Source organism: Triticum urartu, chromosome 6 (assembly GCF_003073215.2).
Source record: "Triticum urartu cultivar G1812 chromosome 6, Tu2.1, whole genome shotgun sequence".
NCBI lineage: Eukaryota > Viridiplantae > Streptophyta > Magnoliopsida > Poales > Poaceae > Triticum > Triticum urartu.
Window position 1 is genome coordinate 291,391,212 of NC_053027.1, and position 17,659 is coordinate 291,408,870.

The 17,659-nt window shown below is 46.1% G+C and overlaps 2 protein-coding genes across 4 annotated transcripts; one reads left to right on the plus strand and one right to left on the minus strand.

The window, feature by feature from the left end:
- The first annotated feature begins 903 nt into the window (after window positions 1-903).
- Window positions 904-5,646, plus strand: LOC125513280. Of its 3 annotated transcripts, none has more exons than XM_048678353.1 (6): window positions 904-1,167; window positions 2,329-2,360; window positions 2,980-3,174; window positions 3,726-3,773; window positions 5,092-5,162; window positions 5,262-5,646. In XM_048678353.1, exons 1-6 carry the CDS (start codon window positions 1,115-1,117, stop codon window positions 5,268-5,270), a joined length of 408 nt encoding a protein of 135 aa, XP_048534310.1. In that variant the 5' UTR covers window positions 904-1,114; the 3' UTR covers window positions 5,271-5,646. The 3 variants fall into 3 exon arrangements, with proteins under 3 accessions (XP_048534310.1, XP_048534308.1, XP_048534309.1); XM_048678351.1 differs by having other exon boundaries at window positions 908-1,167; window positions 5,267-5,646; XM_048678352.1 differs by having other exon boundaries at window positions 912-1,167; window positions 2,983-3,174; window positions 5,267-5,646.
- A 7,070-nt stretch (window positions 5,647-12,716) lies between these two features.
- On the minus strand, window positions 12,717-16,892 carry LOC125513281 (bidirectional sugar transporter SWEET4). The gene is made up of 5 exons (XM_048678354.1): window positions 16,638-16,892; window positions 16,260-16,296; window positions 15,643-16,021; window positions 14,673-14,792; window positions 12,717-13,294 (listed from the first exon to the last, which is right to left on the minus strand). The coding sequence occupies exons 1-5, from the start codon at window positions 16,678-16,680 to the stop codon at window positions 13,106-13,108; spliced, it is 768 nt and encodes a 255-aa protein (XP_048534311.1). The 5' UTR covers window positions 16,681-16,892; the 3' UTR covers window positions 12,717-13,105.
- Between the last annotated feature and the right edge of the window lie 767 nt (window positions 16,893-17,659).

Consider the following 17,659-nt stretch of genomic DNA (forward strand, 5'->3'; position numbering starts at 1 on the left):
TCTGAATCCGACGAATCAAAGAACTCATCTTAAATCATTTGGTCAAGCTCCGTCGACTCATACTCGTCGTCCTACGAAGCATCGGAATTCATCGTTTTCCCTAAAAAATCACAAAAATTAGGTCGAACACATAGTGCATGAAGGGGAGCCCGTGAGTTGCCAGACGTACTGCAATGGCGTCCGGGCCGGCGACGACGTCTTCGATGGCGAGGACGGGAGAGAGGAGTGATGTGCCGATGGTGGCGGCGCAGAGGCTCGGAACAGCTGCGGACCGCGCGTGGCAGCAGAGCTACGAGACGGATGCCGCGGAAAAGGAAGAAGAGAGGAGAGAGCAAATGGATCCGGTAGGGCAAGGGGTAGATTTGGTGCAATTTGAGGTGGGGTAGGGTTGTCGGGTCTGAGTGGCGGGCGCGTCCGAGCGGCCCATATCCATCCTATATTTAGGCTGGATACGAGGAGTGCCGGTCAGCCGGGGGGTTTGAGGTGCCCATCTAGGTCGATTTTTTGTGACCAGTCAGTTACCGGGCCGTCTGCCCGGGCGTCTGAGGCGGGTATGGGACGCCCGGGTGTAGATGCTCTTATATAGCACTCAAAAGAAAAAAACTTGTGTGAACCAACCTGTAGTTAGATGATTAGAGAGACAGTGATATCGACAGCCCACCAGGTTTCAAGTCATGGTAGATGACATGCCGGATCAGTCTCTCGAAGGTGCTCATATGCGTTCATATGGGTGAGTGTATGCGCGTAAGTACGAGCGCTTAAGGCTGTGCTGATGTTAAAAGAAGAAGAAGAAACTTATGGATCTCTTGTTTTGGGACTTCCAATCGTGGCACGGCGCAATTCTACGGCCCACTCGTCAGTGGCAGCAGTTTCCCGGAATCGAGACATTACTGCGCAAAGCACTCCCGCTTTCCCCACCCACACCCCCGGCCCGGGCCCCCATCTTCGCCCCTTTGTTCCTCCCTCTTTTGCATCTCTCGCCGGGGCAGGGCACGGAGGGTGGAAGAAACAGGGCGGCAGCCGTGCTGGGCAGGAGGAGGAAGGAAGCAACCCCACCCACCACCCGCTTCTTCTTCCTCCCCTCTCCACGCCTCCCAGGGCCCGAGCTGCTGCCATGGCGGATAGCAACCCGGACAGCATCAAGAGATACACGCCTCCCGTGCACAGGTCAACCCCTCCCGCATTCGCCTTTCTTTCCAGGACGCTCGTGCAGCTTCTTGCCATTTTCGATTCGGGCCGCGCTTACCGAGAATCGCATTCCGAGTGTGGGATTGGACCCCGGCCTGGTCGAATCCTTTGCGAGAAGGGGTGGCTTCTTGGTGATCTGGGGCACCTGTGGCGCGGAGGCTGGGAGCTGCCTGCCTTGGATTCGGTCATTTCCTGGGATTTTGGTACTACTATTACGCTTCGGGGCATTCATGTGGTGGTTTGGTTGGGATTAGCTGGAAGGTTGACGGTGTGACCTTCTCATTGCCCTTCTTAGATTTGGCTGCTACGTCGTTTTCTATAGCTGCTTAATGCGTGTGATTTGAGGTAGAGCCTGAGAACATGTAATAGCCTATGATGTCACCGAATCGGCGAATCTAGCCTTGCTTTTTTTTCTTTTCGCTATTTCTGCTAGCTAATAGAGGGCATAATGAAAGCGGTTCTTGACACATATATCTTCATCACTAGCAAGCTACCATTGTTGGTCCTGGGGTGGTCTTTTGGCACGCTGATCTAGTTTATCAGTGAGTATATGGAAAAAGGACACTCTTGAAAGCTAACTTTTTGCCTAAAGGGTGTTTGTTTAGCTTTGGTCAAGCATCATGGCTTCATTCCGAGATGAAGGGTGACTCTAGTGTGGATTATTCAACTTAACGCAACCTTGCTCAGCCACTCTTACCCATGCAGTCGTCCAGCTTGGATAAAGCCGATGATCAGTTTGAAGTAGTGTATATAATTGGCTTAAAGGTCTCTTGTCTATATTATCTGGCTCTGCATGTTTTAGATTTCTGTTATTCAAATGCTGTAATTGTTCTGTAGTCACTTACGACTCACATTAACAAATTTAGTTCAGCATGAACAGAAAGTAGATTTGTTGGAGCAATCTTGTGTGTTCAGTTGACAATATCGTTGATTTGGTCAGTTGTTCTTAGTTATGTTTCTAGTATTTCTGACCTAATACTTAGATATCTGCAGTTCTCAGTATGTGTATGATGTTTAAAAACCTAGTTAGTACTTGAAAGATGTTTTTGCGCTGACTGCATTGTTAGCTTTTTATGTTGCTACGTATTTGTGCATATGACCTGCTTGCTGATGTCTGTCTTTACTCTCATTATGCTTCAGGAATCGTGCAAACAATCGCCGCAAGGCTGGAGGTACATCTCATTTGGATGCGATTAGTTAGACTTCATAGATACTTGCTATGTTATGTTTTCCTTTTATTGTGTGTTTGGTCACTACGCTCAGTATGATGCGCATGGTCCCACCAATAGTCAATAACTCAATATGATCTGACGTAGTTGCTTGGTGTTATATGGTATCACTCATTGTGTCCCAAATTTTTTCTAGGAGTGCTTTTAGATGTCTTGTCTACATACTCCAATTAATGTGGTTCTTTGAGACAATGAGTGATACCATTAGTAACAATAAGATCTTTAGTACACCAACATCTCTGTATGAACACTCTATGCACCATTGCATGGGTTTAAAATATCGCACATCTAATGTAGGTCACCTGCAAATTGTAACCATATGCTGCTAATCTCTATAATTAGCCATTTCAGAAGTAAAAAATGACTTTGCTGTTCTTTTTACTTACATGGTCATCTCTTATAGCTTCTCAGAATCTCCTTTCGTAGATATGTTTGCACTTCCGTTTTATCCATCTGTAATAAACTTTTGATGGCTAGTATTTTCCTTGTACGTATTTTCCTATGCTCAATCTGTATGTTTAAGTTTAGCTAACATTTGGGAGACTTTTGCTATTTCATCAAGCAGATAGGGCTGAGAAAGCCAACTATTCATACAACATTGATGGAGAGAAGAGCCATGTTCCTTCACTAAAGAACCTTCCTCCAATTATCCATCATGATGCTTTTGTCAGCAATGCTCAAAATGATTACAGTCATGCAAGATTAGTACCATTGGAAGGATGTTCTGCCAGTGAGGCTTCACAGCTTCTCAGTGAACGTATGTTTATCAGAAAGACTGCATGCCCATACTGCCCTTTCAGTGGCTTGTAGAATATCTGTCTAGAAGTTATTTTCTTTTGAATACTGAAAGTTGCTACATATTATTGCCGTGTCACATAAAATCTACAATAACATGATAAGAAAGTGTGTGTGGTCTATTTCTGTTTTGAGCTTATGCATGCTAACAATTCAATATCCACTTACTCAAATTACAATGTGTAAGCATGGAACACCTTTTGCACTTTATTTCCAATTATATACTTGTTAGTCTTGGTTGTAAGAACATCCAATGATCCAGCTTGGATACCTATTGCTGATAATGTGATCTCTTCTTTTCCTTTATTAATCATATGCTCAACTGTTCGTTTTATGACAATTGCACTTACAAATCACCAGAGCTTAGGCAAGTTTAATTACTTACGGTCTGGTCTTCTCAGACACGCACTGTTATTTCATCCTACAAGCTGCAGCTGTTGTACTAAATCTGCATTAACTTATTTTGCTACATTTCACCTTGTGATAATAACCCTCCATACTGTTTCTCTGTAGGTTGGGCTGCTGCAATGAACATGTATAATGACCCAAATGATTCCCCTGGTGAGCACACATATTGCAATTAGTTTCACGTTGCTCCATTGGAGGTGTTAAAGCAAGCATAGCTCCTTAATATTCAAGAACCACCACACACAATTTGAAATTCGAATTAGCTTTCATCTATTGGCAGTTTAATTGGTTCTTGTGTGTTGGTTCATGCTATACCAACTTGATGGTTACATTCTTACGATGTTACCACATACTCCCTCCGTCCCAAAATAAGTGATTCAACTTTATACTAGCTTTAGTACAAAGTCGAGTCACTTATTTTGGGACGGAGGGAGTACAAAAAGTCAAATTAGCTCCCTCTACTATCAGGTAAGTCTATATTGGACTGCAGTGCAAGCTATTTAATCCCCTTAACAAGGACTGGTACTCTGGTACACATCACCCATTGATTTTCATTTTAAAAGCAGTTTTGATATGTCGGTTGCTTCTGTTGTATCCCAGTCAGCATCATGCTAGTACATTAAAGTGTGAGGTGTCTTGTTGACATGGTTCATTGGCTTACTGACTTGGCGAATCAAACCCTGTTGGATTTCACATAAGCAAGCATGGCTAGGGTGAAAATTGTGCTAGTTTCGACGAGTGTTGAATAAGCGGTTTTACAGTAGCTGGTCCAGTTTAAACTTTCCTGAAAGTGAAAATTAATGATGCAAATTGGACTATAGCACATCATATCTAGTCTGCATAACCATAATGTAACGGTATCCTAGCAGCAAGTCTGAAGAATCATATCAGCTAGTCATGTGTATATTTTGCTAGCCTGATCTTTTGACATTCGCTGTCCTGTTCTAACCCTCCTGGTGGTGCTATGGTAAAAAATGTTAACATGAAATGTTCAATTTCCCTAAGATTCTTGCGTCTAGCAACTTCAGGCAACACATATGGGGGAGATTTACTGCATTGATAAGAGTGAATTTTGGATGGAGTTCTAAGCACAAGTAATTGGTGTATGACCCAAATTTTAGAAATAAGGATCAAAGATGCTCTAACGGCCTTTTAATGTGTAATTTTGTTAGCCTTTAATCATTGACAAGAAAGAATGCACGTGAATCTGAAGTGTTGGTAGCAGTAGTGGCACAGTCAAGGGGAAAGACAAAAATGTTCTTAGGATCATGTGGACCTATCAGTGTCACTAGGATAGTGCATGCTGCTGTGCACTTCAAACGTTTTTATGAATAATAGATGTCTCATAAAGATCATATTCAGCTATACTACCTTAACCTCATGTCAATGCTGCCAATCTCAAACAACAAAGCAGAGTGCCCTCCTATAATAATGCTAAGTTGCTAACTATGTTATCTCAATGGTTGAGCAGATAAACCAGTGATGTACGCTGGATCTGGCGGATCGTCATGGGGTCAAGGTCACATGAAGCTTCCTCATCAGGTATGAACTAAACCAACAAATTATTGTTGTTATTTTGGTTTTCCTCTTACGCCTTTTTTTCTTTCTATACGCTGATTGCTCTCCTGTAATGACTGGAAGTATAGATGAACTTCCTCGAAGATCTGCGTCGTGCGGTAGATGCTCAAACGGGCCTGGCAGCGGCGCTCAGCAGCTGGAACTAATTAAAGTCAAGCTGCATCGGTGGAGCGTCACAGATTTATCAGAAGCAAGCTATTTTGCCAGCTCAATTTGTGTTCAGTTTCGTTTGAAAACTATATGTATGATGAGAAGTCCAAATTTTAGTCTAACCTGCGGCTGCTTGGTTTCTCTAAAATGGGAGCAGCAGTCAATCTCTTGTAGCCTTACAGATGGAAGGGCATTGCTGTGTCGTGAACCTGAGTCACCGGGTAGGTACTCGATTACTCTGCCTTCACAATGTCCTGGTAAAAGTTGTATTTGGTTGAAAGAAAAGATTGTCTGGATATACTCTGTCATGGCCTTGAATTTTGTGCAGTTCTTTGAGATTTGTTGAGTGCTTGTTTAGAGGCTTCATTTTTAGCAGCATGGGTACAACCATCGTCCTGAACAAAAGTACCAGGCGACGCTGCCCTTGCTCAAACATATATACTCCCTCCGTCCCGTAGTGTCAAAAAACATGTTACATTACATTGTGGGACGGAGGGAGTAGCTCTCTAAGCTGTTTCAGTAGTAAGTGGGTTTTAGCAAGGTGTCATGTTAATGACAATGTGATCCTTCAATTCATGGTGCAAATTGATTTTTTCATGGGCAAAGGCTCCAAAATTTCATATCGATGGGTGCAGTCTTTCAGATAGGCAGGTGGCCTTTGAGGGAGGAGATAAGTTTTGCTTTCTAAGCGCCTTGTTTGGATGCTGCTCTCACCCTCCCTTGCTTGGCTTTTTACAGTTCTTTTCCTGTATAGCTACATAGATAGATATATTTTCTTTTCCTTACCTGTACATTTATATATTTTATAAAAAAATAAAAATTCGGTGGGAACAAATTCCTACAGTTGGGGGTCAAAAAAACACGATGGCACAATTTTTCTTCATCCAGACAATCTACTGCAATGTTGTAGGGAAGGGGACTTGGTGCACCGGGTGCCAGGCTGCCAGCCAACCCTATATACGCAAAATAATTTAGTAATTGCAAAAAAAGGTCTTTGAAACATTTTTGGAATCAAATATGATAAGTATTGTACTCGTATACACAGCGGAGCACCAATGGAAGATGAGAATTCGTCGTCGCGTACTGGCGGTGGAGAAAGGAAAGGAGTTGGGCAGCCGCGGCAGGTCGAGGCGAGGAGAAGAGTAGCACGGGAGCCTCCCCGTCGCGGGGTAGCCGATCAGGAAGAAGAGGTAATCGTCGCCGTGTTTTTTGTTTTTGAGTCTAAGCCGTCGCCGCGGCTGGAGCAGATGCTATGGTCGGGCCAATATTAGGCCATCTTGGGCTTATTGGAATAGGCATGACAGAGAGTATAACAGGGCTCGGGGCTCCTGTTATAAGCAGGTTAAGGCCAGGGAAACCAAAGAAATCAAAGCCCAATTACATTCATTGGATGGGCCGAAACGCCCCGGCTTCGTGAAAATACGGTACCAATTGGCGACGACCACACCCCTCGTCATAAAAAAGGGACAAATGACCACGACCATGACCAATTGACCATCTTTGCGGATGAAAGCCAACCAACAGAATGCGGTGGCTCTGAAATCAGCACTAGATTTATATTGTGCGGCGTTGGGACAGCTGATTAGCGTGGAAAAATTCAGTATTTTCGCCCTAATACAGAGGTAGAGATCAGAGAACAATTGTTACAACTTTGAATATAATGACAGAGGCTCTGAATGATAAATATTTGGGTCTGCCAGCAAATGTGGGGTTAATAAAACAGACTGTTTTATGTTCCTTATTGAATGTATCATTAAGAAAATCAATGGTTGGAAGGAAAAACTTCTATCTGCCGGGGGGAAGGAGATCCTGCTTAAGGCTGTGATCCAAGCCATACCTACCTATGCAATGTCGATCTTTAAAATTCCTAAAAAAAATCTGTAAAGGAATCAATGACGCGCTAGCGCATTTCTAGTGGGGTGATGAGGAGAACCAGAGGAGGATGCACTGAATGGCCTGGTGGAAAATGTGTGTACCAAAGAACCATGGAGGAATGAGATTCCGTGATATTCACTGTTTCAATCTGGCTTTACTCGCTAAGCAGGCATGGCGTCTACTTGATAACACTGACTCACTGTGTGCCACTATTCTAAGAGCAAAGTATTACCCTGATGGTGATTTGCTGAATTTCAAGCCAAAGCATGAAGCTTCTTTCACCTGGCAAAGCATTATGGCGGGCATTAGCACTCTGAAACGTGGCTATATTTGGCGAGTGGGAAATGGAAAAAAATATCAATATCTGGGAAGATACCTGGATCCCAAATTATGTCATCAGGAAAGTTGTGACCCCTAAGGGGGGACAATTGTTATCAAAAGTGGTTGACTTGATTGACACTGTCTCCAGTAAATGGGATGAGGACCTGATTAGACAAACTATGTGGCCCATTGATGTACAACGTATTCTTTCAATCCCACTTCCGCAACATGATATGGCAGATTTCATTGCCTGGAGTAATACAAAAAGTGGGTTGTTTTCGGTACGATCTGCTTATTATGCGGAGTGGAATTATCAGTATGGAAGCAAACTAACATATTCTATTGGGATGGGATGAACTACCCCTAACCCTATATGGTGTCAGATATGGAAGTTAGCTTGCCCGACAAAAGACAAAAAAATTATATGGCGTACTTTACATGGTACCCTCCCATGTCGAGTAACACTTGCCAATAGACACATGAAGGTCTCGTTCATATGCCCTACTTGCTCTCAGGGTCTAGAAGACACGAAACACATGTTGTTCCTATGTAGTAAAGCAAGGGAGGTTTGGAAGAAGCTTGGGATGGACGAGATTATTAACAAAGCCTGCGAGGTTGATCGTGCTGGAGAGGCGATATTGGAATATCTTTTACTTCTCCTAGATCAAGATTTGAGAATCACGGGTTTCCAAAATGTACGAGAAATGATAGTTATATCAGCTTGGTATTTATGGTGGGAAAGACGAAAATTGGTGCATTTTTTTCAAAAAAGGGCGCTTTATTACTTAAAAGATTTTAAGCATTACACCCGGCCTCTGCATAACTAAGATGCACACAGCCAAATAAGATCCTCTCACACAAAATAAAAATAAAACGGCGAATTACAACGAAACATGTAGAGTCCGTATAACGCCTAATGTGGAGGGGTGTCAATCCTTAGATCATGCTGCCACCCATGTTGGGTAAAAGTATCCCTCGCCGTAGCCTCCAATCGTGTACACACCTCCGTAAACAAGCCTCGATTCTCCACGCGTTATAGATAGGACCATAAACTAAGAGTCCCGATACATCTGAGATAACCTGCAACAGAGAAGTACTTTTATCATTAAAAACCTTATCATTTCTACATAGCCAAAGCGACCAAATAACGCAAGCGCTCCCATCCTGAGAAGAGTTCTAAACCTGTGATCAATCCCATGTAACCAGTTGCCAAGTACATTAGCAACACTACAGGGAGGATACAAGCTAGAAGCTATTTGGATGACTGACCATATAGAACGAGCCAATTTGTATTGAAAGAATAAATGTTTTATTGTCTCCTCATGGTGACAAAATACATAATGCATAAGGAATTAACTTAGAATGCAACTCATTTATCAATGGGGATCACGGCCCTTGCAGCAAATTTTGTGAATGCTTCATCTCCAAGAGCGTCCATAAGAGAGGGTGGTTGGTACTGCCCTCCTAGGGCCTTCGTAAAACTAAATGTTGACGCGTCTTTTGATCATGACATGCTAACGTGGACAATGGGGGTAGTCTTGAGAGATGACAAAAATAGGTCTATTGTGGGAGGAAATAAAAAAATCAAATATTGTACGGATGTTCTGATGACAGAAGCTTTAGCCCTGAAATTTGGCTTAACTTTGGCACAAAGGGCGGGATATAACCGCCAAATCATCAACTCAGACAATATGGAGGTGATTGAGACCATGCAAGACGGAGGACAACCAGCGGGTGCGGCGGCGACAATCTTTGACGACTGTTTTCACTATGCATGTGACTTTGTCGTAACTAGATTTGAACATTGTAATAGAGAGGCAAACAAAGTAGCTCATGAACTCGCTAGATTAGCTAGATTTTATGTGACTTCGAATTGGTTTAAGGAGCCTATCAATGAAATTGTAACGATCCTTACAAATGATGTACCGATTATTTCAAATGAATAAAGTATTGTTTAAATTTAAAAAAAGACCAATTGACCATTTCGACCTCACAGATTAATTCGGTCGGGCAAAGTTGGAACAAGAGTTGAAATACGGTAACTGAACACAACACATCACAGTCTCCCTTGAAAAGTTCTACTAGCCGAGCTGTCATGATCTCCTCGGACAAAATCACCGGTGAGGCAGTGCATGACGATTTCCCGCAAAAGAAAGAGGCAGTGCATGACCATAATGGTGGTGTGTGGGCCAATGGAGTGAAGGAAATGTTGTGGTGAACTTTTCTTTTACAAAAAACCCTCCCCGTATAGTAATCTATATATCTATATATACCAATATAAAAAAACCCAAAAGCCATATGCAATTAATCTCGACCGTCAAACCATGTCAATCCAACGACCTAGATTGTTTCAATGAGGAGCGCTCAATATGTTTAACGCACAATTAATATCATATCAAATATCAATGGCTCTGCTAATTATATAATTAATGTGTATTAGTTTCTCCGTCCAGAAATACTTGTCATCAGGTGAATAAAAGGGGATGTATCTAGATGTATTTTACTTCTAAATACATCCTTTGTTTCCATTTTGATGACAAGTATTTTTGGACAGAGAGAGTAATTGATATCCTACCTGATATTAACATACAATTAATTTTCTCTCTAATATTAACATGCATTTCACATACGCAATTACTAATTAATTAAAAGGTTTCTACAAATACACCATACAAGGCGAAACACTATTAAGAAAAACATCATCCAACCTATTACAAAACGAAAATTTCCCAATCTCATGCGTCACCATATTGGCTTGATGATTGAAAAACTTACTGATGCTCAGGCTGTCTTCTTCAGACAAGAGGGACATGTCAAATCTTCATTTGCAAGAAAAAAGCACAAAAACCAGATACCAACCAGCCTTCTAGAAGTTTGGTGCCCACGAGCCTCCTAGAAGACCGGTGTCCACTTGTGCAATTTGGCTAAGTCAAAACTCATGGAGCCCAAAAGTTATTGGTCATTACCGAAGATCACCGTCCACCGGTTTGACGTCGTGATGGCGTTGACAACTGGTCTGACAAGGATCATGTGAATCTCGGCTTTGAAGACGGGTCAACAATTCGATGGTGGCAGTGGTTTCTGAAGCATGTGCATGTGATGCAGTCTGCTGAATTGGATGTGTGCTCCGAGTACGCCATGCGGGCGACTCGGTGATGACCCTAGATATAGCTAGTAGGGCGTTGCAATGGCATCCCCATTGTCGAGTTTGTAGGTGTGACATTGTGACTTTGGATTGTTTGATATATGTTTTTATCAGACCTTTGTTGAATAATTTAATAAAGAAGATTGTGTGCATCTTTTCATTTTTTTTAGAAAAGGAGGATGATCCCCGGCCTCTGCATCTGGGAGATGCATACGGCCACTTTATTGATTATTCTCAAGGACCTTACAAAGTATTACAAACAATATACCTGAATCCATCATCTTGGCAACATATGCCATTACTTTTATCCATATGATGAAGGGGTGCTAGCTGGGCCACTAACCAAACCACTCACCTAAGCCTAACATATAAAGCCGGAAGCCCCAGCCGAGCCACATACCGGGTCTGGGGCATAATCCGGTCAGACGCACTCGTGTGTCGTCGCCGCCATCTTCCACAGGTCCGTCTTCAGATCATATTGAAGCTTCTACCTTGTCTGGCCACTCTGCCATCGACGCCCCCATGACGCCAGACAGCTTCCTCCTCCTGCACGAGTCCATCTCCGCGCATCAGACGCCGAGTCTCCACAGCACCATGCCATCGAGATCCGCCACCATCAATGTGTAAGATGAAGCACCGCTCCACCAAAGTCGCCGTCCTCTAGTCTCTCGAGTCCGTGTGCACCTCCAAGAATGACGCCCCCAGGGGGAAACGATACCAGAGAGCCGCCGTCATCCGATCTACTGATCTAGGGTTTCCCCCGGAGGTAGCAGAGAGTGGCCTTGAACATCTCCACGGCGACGCCTTCAGGAAGGGAACGACGCAGACAACGTCGCCATCGCCGGCCTTGGCAATAGCCAATAGTAGGTTTTCACCCAGATCTGATCGAAGATCTCCATCTCTCGTGCACGGGTCGCCGCCGTCCTTGCCGAGATCTGGATGATCCCGCTTGCCAGATCTCAGCACGGAGAAGCCCCCCCACCGAGACCCACCGACCGAGTAGGGAAGGCCGAGGCCGCGCCCACAGGTCAGATCCGCGATGGATCCAAGCCCGCGCCGCTGCCCCGAAGTCAGCCCCGCGCGCAGTCGTCACCGCCTGCCGAGGCTCGCCGCCGCGTGCTCCGCGCCCCGCCACCGCTCGCCGAGGCCTGCCGCCGCAGGACACCGCCGCCTGCTGCCTAGATCCGCCGCCCGCGGAAGAAGGGGAGTTGGGAGAGGGAGTCCCCCCGCCGCCGCCGTCTGCCACGCGGGTTTCATCCGGCGGCGTCACCCGGCGGCGGCGCGAGGAGGGAAGAAGGAGAGGGCGGCGGCGGTGCGCAAGGGTTGGAGGCTCCCGAGTCGCCCAGGGCGGGGGCGACGCGAGGGAGTGCTTGTTTCTTCTCTTTGGAAAAAATAAAATCCATCGGAATTTGGTCAAGACCAGAATCTCATGAAATTTTTCTCGAAAGCCAATGTCCTAATAAGTACTCGGAATTTTCGAGTAGAGAAATTCACGATGCGCAAAAGCTAATAGTGTTCTTGGTTCGAGTTTTGGCCAAGTCCAAAATGCCTTGGGAGTCTATAAGCTAATGGTTTTGCATAAAGACTGATTTCATCATCAAAGTATAGAATCCGGTGTCCGTTTTGCATAAAGACTGATTCCACAAACAAATATGATGTCCGTTTTGGAGATCACGTTGGAGATGCCCTAACGCTGTGTGGAAGCTCAGTGTTCCTCCACAATCAAATTCGGGTGCCACAAGTTCATGGTTATGGTGGTTTCGTTCCACAATTGATTTATTTAGCTTCTCTGAACATAAATTGTGAAATCATGCACGTCGGCCCCTCAGATTGGGTACATTTAGCACACTGTTATTTTACAAACTAAGGATCCAGGCGGGCATCCTGTGAACCCACATGCATGTACTAAAGTGAAAGTCAATCCTAGGTCGACTTTTACTATGCTTGCATACGGGTTCACGCGGACTCGTGCCGTGCTTGCACGGTTGCACCCCTCTGAGTAAATCAGATTGATAGAGATAGACAACTGCAACAACAAAACAGTAGTAGTATTCCCGCCTTCCCGGCCAAAACAAAAACAGAAACAGCAGTAGCATAACAACAACATGTATAAGAAAAACTCAACACGCCGTCCCCTTTGGACTGTCATAGTTCTTCCAGAAAACCAAGAACACCAATGATCCGCCAACCAGGGTCGCGGTTAGCCGTCTGATTGACAGTAGCGGCCGTACGCAGTACTAGGCATAATGGAGACACGACGAAACAAATCTTCAAGGGTGGTAGAGCGCACAAGAAGACGCGACAGTGGTGCACAGGGGCCCTGGGCACACAGCGTACGTACATGATTCATGGGAGAATTAGCTAAGGTGACGATTTATGAAGGCGCTTCAATCGGGAGTTAATAGTGGTATTGCTTCTAGTAGTGGCCGTTGGCGGCGCCTGAGTTGGTGGCGCTGCCGCTCTTGCCGTCGACGACGACCTCGGTCATGGGCACCTGGTCGGCCTTGCGCTTGCGGGCCTCCAGGATCTGCTGCGTCGACTTGTAGTAGATGGCGTACAGGATGATCTGCCCCACAGCGAACATCACGCCCAGCCCGTTGGGGATCTGCATCCAACAGCAAAGAATACCAATTTAACCCACAGCCGAGAGTAACGGAGAACACAAGTTTGTAACCAGAAAAACAAATCATAATCCAAGAAAGAAATGTGTTATAGCCTGAGCCAAGGGTCAGCCGTCAGCACAGTAGGTGATGCGTTGCATGCCGTGGCCGCGGACAAAGGGCAACTAGAATAGCACATGACGTAACCTTGTGTTGTGGTGTACCACCGACCGACCGTGCATCAGCGGTCAGGAGCGGACGGATAGATCCCAAAGGCCACACGCATTGATTGGGAGGTGAACGCAGTGCGATGCCAATGCGGACGTGGGCGGTGGCAGTATCTACCTCGCCGTCTTCCTCTCGTGCCATACACACCGCACAAGCTACACCTCACAGGTCGGGATCAGCGGCTGAGCCCCCCCCGATTTGACGCCTCCAGTTGACAACACGACCTCCCTTTGAACGAAAACCTGTTTTTTTTCTCTTGGAATTTCAACGAAAAAAACATGTTTTTGCCATCCCGACACACAGCTGACGCCAACAGTAATTATTCATCGGAGTGGGACAGGCGGACAGGTGTGTGCTGTTAGTGTGACAATTCCAAGTCCGAACAGGTAACCGACAACGGAGACGATCCGGTCCGCAAGGCCAGTCGTGACGACACTGGCTTGACCTTTTGGTCTCACGACGATGTCCGCCGAGCCATGCCACCGTGCAAAAGTAGGACCCGAGGCTTGAAAGCAACGCCGCCGCCTGGTCCGATATTCCGGCCCATCGGACGCGCCCGTGGCCAGCCTAAAAACTGCATGCTGCTAGATGGCCCATGGAGGCTTGGTCCTACTAATAACGACGCTAGCTAGCCAGCAACCCAATCTTATCTTTGCCCAAATGAAAGATGAAAACGGCCCTCCCAGCACAAAAACGTGCATGTACACCGTAGCTAGTCCCATGAACGTGCATGCAGATCGCAGGGAAGCAAAGAAAGGGCCCCGGTTACTTGTGTCCGCGGGGGGTGCACGCAACTTGTTGCGAGAAGGCAAGCTCAACATCGTCCTAGTTGCAAGGCTGCATTCATTTGGGTTGGGTGGTTCGCCTGAACCAATCCAAATATGGTTTGGTACCTAACCAGATCAGATGCACCTCCTAAATTTATACACCCGGCCCTGCCATCATCCACTTGCCTTGGCAGAACTTAGCAAGTCACCCATGTTTACTTCCGGCGCTGCTTACTTTAATTAGACGGGCATTGCCCAGGTTCTGTGCTGGCTACTCAGGGTAGCAAGCGCGCTCAAGTGGAAGCCATCCTCATCTCACACCAGCAATCAGTATACTGCTAGCTAATGGTTACTAGTATTACTGTGTGTGAAAGTTTAGAAGGCTTACGGTGATGTAGAGGTCGAACTTGATGAGGGCGTAGGCAGTCCAGCAGATGCCATTGACGAGCGAGGCCACGGACAGGAACAGGGGCATGTACTCCACGCTCTTGGTCTGGATCACCATTTTCTGAAACACGGACACGGAAAGGATCAACATGATGATGATGATGAACAATACAAAAGAAAATTCATTCATTTTACAGACAATTGTTTGTTTGTGCTGCACAATTCATCCAAAGAACAGGTAGTAAAACGGAAACAACTTCCCTCTACACGTATTAACCAGGTTATGAAGCACAAAAACTACCAAGGAAGCGACGGCATGGGAGATGACACAACTTTTGTTTTGTTTGAGATGGGAGGACTAAAAGTAAGTGCATAAAAGAACAGGAAAAAAAAAAGAAGCTATGATCAATTTTAACGAAAAGTGCAAGCGGGCACAAGTTGTTGACTACAGTCGGATCAAAAAGTGAAGGATGAACAAAAAGAACATGAGTTTTTTCCTTTCTGACAGCAAAAGAACATGAGTTTTTCCTCTCTCTTTTGACAGCAAAGGAACAGGAGTTGATTTGACGCCATAATTGGAAACACTGCATGTACGTAATACATTATATTTTTTCTTGAGAAAAGAATATTTGCGCTGTTCAAAGTAGATAGCGAGGTAACCGAAAAGAATACAGCTACTGCTAGATAGAGAGAAAACGACAGGATTACGCATGCGTGTACTCGCGTATTCTATTCTCCACCCAGAACGTACCCAGAGGCCAGAGCAGACGTTGGTCAATCAAATTAGTATAGATTAATCCAGCGTTCTTTTCCTATGGTTATTCTCATTCGAAGAGCGGTTAATTAATCATTTCCTCACCTACCGGTACTAGTGTAACACTGAAATCAATCATTAAAATACCACCACCAAATCTCACTCCAATACTGTACTAGTTTGTAGGTGAGACCGTGGGAGTGATGGCGACGCGTACCATGACGGAGAGCGGCGCGGCGTACATGCCGGTGCCGAAGAGGACGCAGAGGATGCCGACGACCATGGACCTGCGGTCGTGGGTGTGGGCGAGGGAGAGGACGAGCGCGGCGACCCCGGCGACGAAGGCGACCTCGGCGACCAGCAGGAGGAGGACTCGGCGGCGGGCGGCGCCGACGGAGAAGGTGAGGAAGAGCGCGATGTAGGTGAGCTCGATGAGCATGCCGGTGCCGTTGATGGTGATGACGAGCATGCTGTGCGGGTGCACCAGCGGGAGCCCGTAGAGCACCCACATCATGCAGTTCAGCAGCGTCGCCAGGTACGGCACCGCCGAGTACTGCTCCACCGTCTTCTTTTTCCAGATACTGATGAACGTCGGCCTGCAAGGAATTCGCAGTTGGCAAGTATTTTCACTGGTCAGGCATTTTTTGGAAGAGATATCCAAACTATTTCGATCAGAAAAAGGAATAGTACAAAATTATCGCGGTGCCGATCTACGCATTCTCACGAATTTGTGTCATGTAATTCTCGCTCTTTGCTCAGCACAATTAATTCCGGAATCCATTTGTATCCGGCGAATTAAATGAAGATAGACTTATGGTTTTAGTCGGTGCTTACACTGGGGATAGGAAGAGCACCAAGGCGGTTCCATTGCCTGCAAGGGAGACACCAAACAATCCCAAAAAAAGCAACATCAGAAGTAGATCTCGGACGCTGAACAAACAAACACAAAGGAGGAACCGCCGAACAAATGACGAATCGGGCCGCTCTAGGGAAGCCGGCGCGTGATGCTCGCTTGCACTAGAAGGGAGCAAAAGTTCGTGAAGAGGACACGCGCAAAGCGGCGAGAAACAAAAAGAGCATCAGGAGGCAACAGCAGCACCCCCACCGTACGACCCGTGTGGCGCCGCTGCCACATGGTTTTCGCTGCAGTGCAGGCGCACATGCGTATGCGGTACAGAGGCGGGGGGCGTGGGGCGACGGGGAGGCACGCACCTATGACGCCGATGACGGTGCGGATAGCGTCCGGCGACACCATGGTGGCTTGGCTTCCGGCGAGAGGTAACCGCACCGAGGGGGAACTGATCTAGAGGAGCGTCTCGGGTGCAGACGAGAGGGGGAGAGGGGAACGGATTTCTGGACTTGGAGGGGAGGAGGGGAAGGGGGCAGGGAAGGATGCAAGTACAGCGGACCCTCTCCCTCTGTCTCTGTGCGTCGCGTTTGATGAGTGAATGATCTCAGGAAAACACCGAACGGGGTCCTTAAATAGAGCGGGGCTGCTGACCCGTGGGCCCCGCACCGTCGTCCCCGTCTCTATCTCTATCCGGCTCTCTCTCTCTCTCATGGACGCCGCGCCGGCCTTTTGCATACGCCTCTTTCTCTGTGTGTGTGTGTGTTCCTCTCTCTATAACTAACTACCCCCGATGTGCTGTGGCCCAGCAGCCAGCCGGGTGGGTTGGTCATACTTTTCTTTTTTATTTTAGGATTTTATTTATTTAGATGAAATGGTGGGTTGCTTCGACTTTGGTAGATATTCGCATTCTTGGCCCGGGAGCAACCCGCTGGGCGTAAATACCAGTGTTTTGGTTTCCTGCAACCATTTTTGCTTCCTTTTGCCTTTACTTTCCGTCCGATTGAGCCCGACTGACTCAGATAATGCAGACTCTATTCTGCATTTTTATTTGGCTAACTCTACAGCATCACGAGATTGTTTCGTCTATGGTGCTTGGTTGACAGCACTGGGCATTATGGTTGTGAAGATGCAATTACACGATGTTAGGTTGCTCCAGGGTGAATATTTTGGTCATCCCTTCTCGCGGGCAGTGATCTTACCGTATTACATAGATAGGCAGTACCAAACTAATATCATTTCAATCCTAGCTACTAACAAATGACGGTTCATCAGTTCGTCTTAACTACTAACAAATGGCAATGGCAGTACCAAATTAACAATCATATAGCTCAATGTGGGAAAGTTCATCAATGTCGAGCAAGGGAGGAGTTCATCTTCCTCGTCT

Coding starts and splice junctions, on each gene's coding strand:
- LOC125513280 (XM_048678351.1), top strand. CDS start 1,115: ATGGCGGATAGCAACCCGGACAGCATCAAGAGATACACGCCTCCCGTG. Junction 3,175..3,725: donor TTCACAGCTTCTCAGTGAAC/GTATGTTTATCA, acceptor GTTTCTCTGTAG/GTTGGGCTGCTGCAATGAAC. Junction 3,774..5,091: donor TGACCCAAATGATTCCCCTG/GTGAGCACACAT, acceptor ATGGTTGAGCAG/ATAAACCAGTGATGTACGCT.
- LOC125513281 (XM_048678354.1), bottom strand. CDS start 16,680: ATGGTGTCGCCGGACGCTATCCGCACCGTCATCGGCGTCATAG. Junction 16,297..16,637: donor CACCGTCATCGGCGTCATAG/GTGCGTGCCTCC, acceptor TCTCCCTTGCAG/GCAATGGAACCGCCTTGGTG. Junction 13,295..14,672: donor AGTTCGACCTCTACATCACC/GTAAGCCTTCTA, acceptor TGTTGGATGCAG/ATCCCCAACGGGCTGGGCGT.